Here is a 7,285-nt window from a genome sequence, read left to right on the forward strand (position 1 = left end):
ACTTAAACAAGTTTTTTCCATGTAATCAACAAAGTATATACCAACTACATATGAAGATAGTATATAATTCTTTCTTCTATAAATAAAATGGAAAGAAATCCGTTGGCAGCATAATTAGTTTCATGCATTCCACGTACACATACTGCAAATCTTTCAGTGTCTTAGTCTTGAGTTCATTAGTTCTTGAGCAGTTTGACACAAGGAAGTGCCCAGATTTATATTTCTTCAATTAAACGCGGCTTTTAGATTAAATGTCATTTAGTCTAATTGTGCGCATATGTACCACAAACAGACGTATGGCAAGTGAACAACTATTACCATTCATTCCGTACACTCTAGGGCACTTGAGAAAGTCAATCAAGATTAGTTGAATTGCTACAAACTACAAATCTTAGGACACTTAAGTGACGGAAATTGTGAGCTGTCGTACAAAATATCATTTTATTTTTTTAAATTAAGTACATAAGTTATTTGAAGCATACATTTAATTATTATTTATTATAACATCATCTTACAATTACTAATAACCACTTTTATGTTTCTTCTCTTTACAGTTCTGACAGTTACGGTCTGACATTTTCAAAACAAAAATTTTACAGTCACTAAAATGGAGCATCTTATGTCAGCTTTCATACCACCAACATATTTGCTTGGTCATCCCACAAATGCCGCATTGTCTTCCTCATCAGCAACAACATCGCCTGCAACGTCTCCCATCGCTGCGGCACTAACGAAACCTAAACGTTGGGGTTCTCCACCCGTTAACATGGCTGGTCAATTCATTAATCCCGCCACTGGTAAAAAGCGCGTGCAATGCTCTATTTGCTTTAAGACCTTCTGCGACAAGGGAGCATTAAAGATACATTTTTCTGCGGTACACTTGCGTGAAATGCATAAATGCACTGTTGAGGGTTGCAACATGGTGTTCAGCTCGCGGCGTTCACGTAATCGCCACAGCGCAAATCCCAACCCAAAACTGCACTCACCACACATACGACGCAAAATTTCACCTCACGATGGTCGCACCGCACAACAGTTTCCTGTCTTTCCGTTGTCACCTGCCGGTCTAATGCCTTCTGCCGCTGGTTTGCCCGCATTTCCGGGCTTAATACCACCAACCGGTTATCCCCCACATCCAGCAGCAGCAATGTTTGGCGAATTTGCCCCACATCCAAGCACAAATATGCCGCATATGTTCATGAAACAGGAACACGTGTTCGGTGTACGTAATGATTCAACTGGTTCATATTCTTCAGATGCAGATGAAGATGATGGTTACATACTAGACGTGCATACAAATGGTTCGAGTACTAGTCAGGGTAGTCATAGTGATATTGAAGATTATTGCCGCGAAATAGATGAAGACGATGAGGATGAAGAATTGATTTCAGTTTCAATTGAAGAAGAACCAGCAATGCATACGGATGACTCAAACGAGCCACTTGATTTTAGTCTACACAAGCGTCATGCAGCTGAATGCCTAAGTCCAAGTAACATAACTATGTCTAGTAATAGTAATGATTGCAAGAGTCCAACTCAAAGTAATTCATCAAAACTAAGCGGAAACTTTTCAGTTGACTGCTTATTGGGTAAGCGAAAACGTACCAAAAGTGAAACGGAATTGTCGAGTAGTTCACCAGTCACAGTAAAAATGGAACTAACAAACGAAGAAGTACCAACAATAAGCTGCCTCGATCTCTCTTCTCAACTGAAGAAATCACACACTACCATCCCGTTACCTGCATCAATATCGCCTTTATCACCGGAAGAGCAGCGCTTGCGTCTACTCCAATCACAAATGTTCGCTGCCGCTGCTGCAGCAGCAGCTGCAAACCAAGCAGACTCCGCTGATACCCGCACATCACCCGTGCCGACCGCACCAACCACAGATGCCACAACACATCCAGCGCCGCCCATGTGGAATTTACTCTCCGAAGTCTACCGTTCCATGCTCATGAACAACAATCTCAAAACTCAGTACAACGAAATCTCGACGAACGCAATTTCGGTTTAAGTCTCGGCTGAACACCTGCAACGGCTGTTCATTGCCTTCCTTGTTGTGCACTTGCAATGTGTTTAATTATGTAAATATTTTTATTCGAAATGCAATTTTAATGCATTTATGTGTGTATAATTTATTTGTAAATTTGATATATTTGTATCCATCGTCTTACCTACAAAAGTATTCAAAGAAAGTATTTTTACTCTTAAATGAACGCACTCCTCGCTACAAAAAGCCAATGTGCAATAGAGAGGTTTCTTCTCTTCTGTGTTTTTTTCAAATATTTAATTTTTATTAATTTTTTTAAAAATTAGTTTATATTGTTTTTATTTAATCTAATTTAAGTGCTTCTAGATTTTATGTATTTAACCATTTGATTCCTATTTTTGTAATAATTAAACATTTAATCAAAATATACTAAAGTATACGGTTTTTTAAGCAGTGCATAATTATACTATATATAAATGGTTATTATTTTTATAATTTTATAATTTATATATAATAATTTTTATTTAATGTAATTATTAATGGAAATACTTGTGTATTTTATGTAACATATCCTACATTACTAAGCTTGTGTTTAAACAAAGTTGAACTGTTTTAGTTGTAAGATCATTAAATTTAAAATTAATATTAACAGAATTTAGTGAAAAACAAAAACTATGATAAATAAAACAAAGAATTTTTAAATGGAAATATATTTGTTTTAATTTTAAAACTTTCGGTCGAAGGTTTGGAAGTATCGAAGTTCTTCTTAGCCACAGCTCAGTGAGTCATGTCTGTTAAAAGTTGATCTGTGAATAAATTTTTTAATTCGGAGTTGGACTCTTGAGAATGATAACATAAAGGGAAGATGACAGAACTTTTTTTCACACTTCGTATTTGAAAAATATATTTTAAGTAAATCAATTTTAATAAATGGGTTAAAAAAGTTAGTATGAACATATAAAATTATTCAATAGAACACTTCTATCAGTAATTTTCCAAATAATGCTTAAAAAATATTTCTATTTGTAGATAGTTGAGGTGTATTTAAGAGATTATTACTCTTTTATTTAGAACGATAATAATATAATTATGATATAAATAATTTCATAATAATTTGATTGATTTGGCAGCTAGGGAATTCACTAGTTATGATGTACATGTTATAGACATCCAATATAATGAAAACTCAAATTCACAAGTATTCAATTTACCGAACGAAAAAATTCTGTCATTATATTTCTTTATAATGAATATGAATTTCGTTATATATATAGAATTTGACTTTTATAATATGCAGAAAAAGAGGATATGAAATGGAACCTAACACCTAAAATGCAGCAGAAATATGTTGTAAAACACTTAAGGATCACAGAAAATACACTAATTTTTTTAGGTTACACTAAAAATATGTTCTTAAAAGGCCTATAAGAGAAAGCATATAAACATTTAAGAAAAAAAAGAAGCAAAGAATAAAATATCTTGTTCTACAACAAAAAATTTTTTTTAAAGAATAATAATTGAAGGCTATTATTCTCTATAAAATTAATTCTTTATGTTTAACTAATTCGATTAGCGAATGTTCTACATGACGGATGCATGAATGCATTTAACAATTTTTTTTTTTCAATTATTGAAATTAACTGGAATTTCATGTCTATGTGTCCAGGAATAAAAACCTAAATAATCTGCTATACAATTCAAGTATTCAATATTAATACTTCTATATCACTTCAGGTAACTGAGTCTACCACACCACTATTATGCAGCAGGTCATCTTTAACTACCCAAATTTCGCAGAATGAAAATAAAGTCCACTTTAATGGAAATTCAAAGCAACAGAATCATATATATGTACACATACTAGATACCAGTATCTAATTATATGTACACTATGCTACACAACCCAGGGTTACCAATGATGCAGCGGAAAATATTTGTATGCATATATTTTATAAACATAGATCTAATTTGGAAATTTTTATTGATGAATTCTTAACATATATGAAAGAAATCCAACCCAAAGCTAAATCTATGAATCAGGTATATGTAATGTAATCTATGATGTATAGGTATATTTTTCTAAAAAATTATTAAGTGTTGTTACTATAGATAAAATACTTTTTTTATGAGGATAATTACAATATGTAGAGAGCTTAAATTCTTATTTGATTCACAATTTTAAAAAATAGTATCTGACTCTACAGATAATTTCAAGTAACTAGAAGGATTAAGCAACGTCAATCCCGGCTTTTTATTTTCTACAATATCAATAAAAATATTGGAATTGTAAATTTCGCTTAATTTAATACTACGGATCAAGTATTACGAACTGAGGATCACGATTTGGCTAGAAACATTAACACATTTTGTTAAATTTAATGGTGTTTTTTTATCACAAGAAGATAGATGTCGATATAAATATATATTTTTCTGGTTACCTCGGATCTCACAACTTTCGACTGATGTTGAGTACATGTTGTATTGTTCTTGTATTATATTGTGGTGTCACCAACCAAAACCTGGTGACTACTGAAGAACATTATAGATCAAGTTGGGTTTATATCTCAAACCCAGGTTTTTTTTTGAATTAATTTGATGTTTTGAAAACTAGCCTAAGCTTATACGCGCTGAACAACTAAGATTGCAATTGCATTTTCATTGCTAACTATTGTCCTAATATATATAGTACACGTATTATAATTAAAAAAAAATGTTAAGAGAACATATATAATTAATTTTATTATTCAATTACACTTTGTATATAATGTTTCAGCACAATAAGGCTCGATATACAATGGCGAAAAAAATACACGGGGTGGAAATGTTGTCACTTAGACTAAATAAAAACTAATGTGTCTCACAACATCAGCTTTTTTTTGCTGGTAGTTGCACCGAGATTAAGTGTTGTATGCAAAAGATATGTCAAATGACGTCTGATCCCCTTACAATAGTTACCTATTATATATCTTTTTTAAGTTGCTTCTCTTTACCAAATGAACAACTATCTTAGATGAACTTTCAATTTAGGCTTAGGCTAAATATATAAATCGTATTTTCAGTACAGAAAAATAGTAATACAAAATTAAAATGTCGGTTATTATTTTCATGAAATCAATCAATTTTCTCCATGTCTATCTTACTTGGACGCACTCACAAAAAGTACTTGTTCAAAGTTTCACTTCACTAGCGTGGAAACGAATGGACTAGATTAAATTTTAGTAGGCATCTAGAGATACATACATATATTACATGTAGGTATACATACATACAGCCAGAGAAATCACAGAGGGACAGATGGATACGAATATTGTTTCATCGATTCGTCTTGATATAATGATGAAGATAGCGGATGGATGATTTTTGTATAAGAGTATAAAAGTATAAAACTATATGGAATATTTGTATGATATATGTTTGCTTCATTAAAATTTATTTTTTTTTTTAAAGAAAACTTTAAGAAATCTGAAATTGTCCCGTATTATTGAAATTATTAAATTCTCTTTAATTGCAAAACTTTTTTAAAGTAAACAAGCATAACAATAAATCTAAGTGATTTCAACCAAATTTATTTCTGGTAAATAATTTACAACCATAAAAAATATTAATTATAAATAAACATTGTACAAAAAACATTCGAAAATTATTAATTTATTATTGCTAATGCCAAAGAATAGAAATTATTGTATAAACAATCAATAAGTTTTCCAGTATCTCACCCTTTGGGTAGTGCCAACTTCCAAGCAACTGAAAATGGATTGAGCACCAAAAAAATCTAAAAAGAAAGGAATGAGAAATGAGCTATAGGAATAACGAAATCAAATTACAGTCAAATTGTATAAAATATGAAAATCATTTCCATCACATTTCGATGTCAAGTGAATTTATTAAACAAATTCCACATGGCCGAAACGCTTACTTCCTCACTCACTCAGCCCCGTTCACTGGCACCCGGGGCCACATGTGCGCATATTTTGATAAATATTAAAATTTTATTAATACGTTCGATTTTTAATAATGGCTCTATCCATCGGAACAAATTTCGAAGGGAATCAATTAGATGTGTAGAAAAATATTGCAGATATACTATGAACTACCGAGTGTATGTATGTGTATCTGTATCTGTATGTATGTGTATATCGGTGGAAGTATGGAAGTATAAAACGTAGAGTTGCACAATCGGAGAATTGAAAATCATTTTTCTAAAATTAGCCACTTTAAATTGGAACAGAATCCGATGTTCGGGTTTTTCTTTTGCATTCCTTGGCATCTCAACTCTGTGCTGCGATGTGATTCTGCTCCATTCTAAATTGTGATCGCGTTGATCCAATTCCAAAGTGTAATTACTGCCATTTGATTGTTCACAGGCGTATCTGTCTTTCTTCGCTTGACAGACAACACACAAAAGTTCTAAAATCTAAAACGAAATTGTGGCAAAATTTAATTTGTTGCTTGTGATATACACACGAGTGCTTGACTCATATCGAGTGAAATTATTTTTGGATATTTTGATAATTGACAAATTGAAATTTTTATTTTTTCCGTTTTTCCTATTTTAATTTGTAATAGGAAATATTGTAATTTTTTGTTGTTTATTGCAAATATGAAAGATATATTTTGGATGATATTTTTATACTGATTGAAATTTTCGTATCTTGTGATGACCATGAAGTCACCAAAAATTATATTTTTATAGAGATCATAGGACTAATAATGAGGCTAAAAGTATTTTGGTTTAAGAACTTTCCCTCCGTTCCAAGATTCTGGAAAATGTTTACCGAATAATCTAGATGACTCGTATATCGTGTACCACAAATTGGATAACCTTTTATACTCGTATAAAGATTTCAATTTCATTACTTTAATATAAGTTAAAGAAACCTGTGTACATTCTACTTAATCTTCTTCTTCTATTTCTATTAACTCCCAGTGTAGCATGGGACCTCAACAATTTTTCTGAACCGTATCCTATTTGAAGTTGATGTGCAGGTGTCGTTCCATGAGTAACGCGCTGATGTTAGTTCAGCATCAATTGTCCTTCGCCAAGTTCCGAAAGGAGCGCCAAGCCGACGACTGTTGTACGGGTTCCACTTTAGTTCCACTTTTACTCTATAATACTCTATAATTTTAGGTGCTTGATGAACTGTGAAAATAATAAACAAAAACTATAAACGATTAACTACTACTAGACACTAATTAGGAATGATTAAGTAAATGTGAAACATGAATTTGGCTTTTATAATTAGATACGACTAAGTTAATTTTTTGACATATGTAGACACAAGTATGTGTGTAGCG

At 31.8% G+C, this 7,285-nt stretch overlaps 1 protein-coding gene across 1 annotated transcript; it reads left to right on the plus strand.

The window, feature by feature from the left end:
• Positions 1-607: 607 nt before the first annotated feature.
• On the plus strand, positions 608-2,325 carry LOC119668956 (protein disconnected-like). Its single transcript, XM_038078652.1, has one exon. It carries the CDS (start codon positions 608-610, stop codon positions 2,012-2,014), a length of 1,407 nt encoding a protein of 468 aa, XP_037934580.1. The 3' UTR covers positions 2,015-2,325.
• The last annotated feature ends 4,960 nt before the right edge of the window (positions 2,326-7,285 follow it).

This window comes from Teleopsis dalmanni, chromosome 1 (genome assembly GCF_002237135.1).
Source record: "Teleopsis dalmanni isolate 2A chromosome 1, ASM223713v2, whole genome shotgun sequence".
NCBI lineage: Eukaryota > Metazoa > Arthropoda > Insecta > Diptera > Diopsidae > Teleopsis > Teleopsis dalmanni.

Coding starts and splice junctions, on each gene's coding strand:
- LOC119668956 (XM_038078652.1), top strand. CDS start 608: ATGGAGCATCTTATGTCAGCTTTCATACCACCAACATATTTGCTTGGT.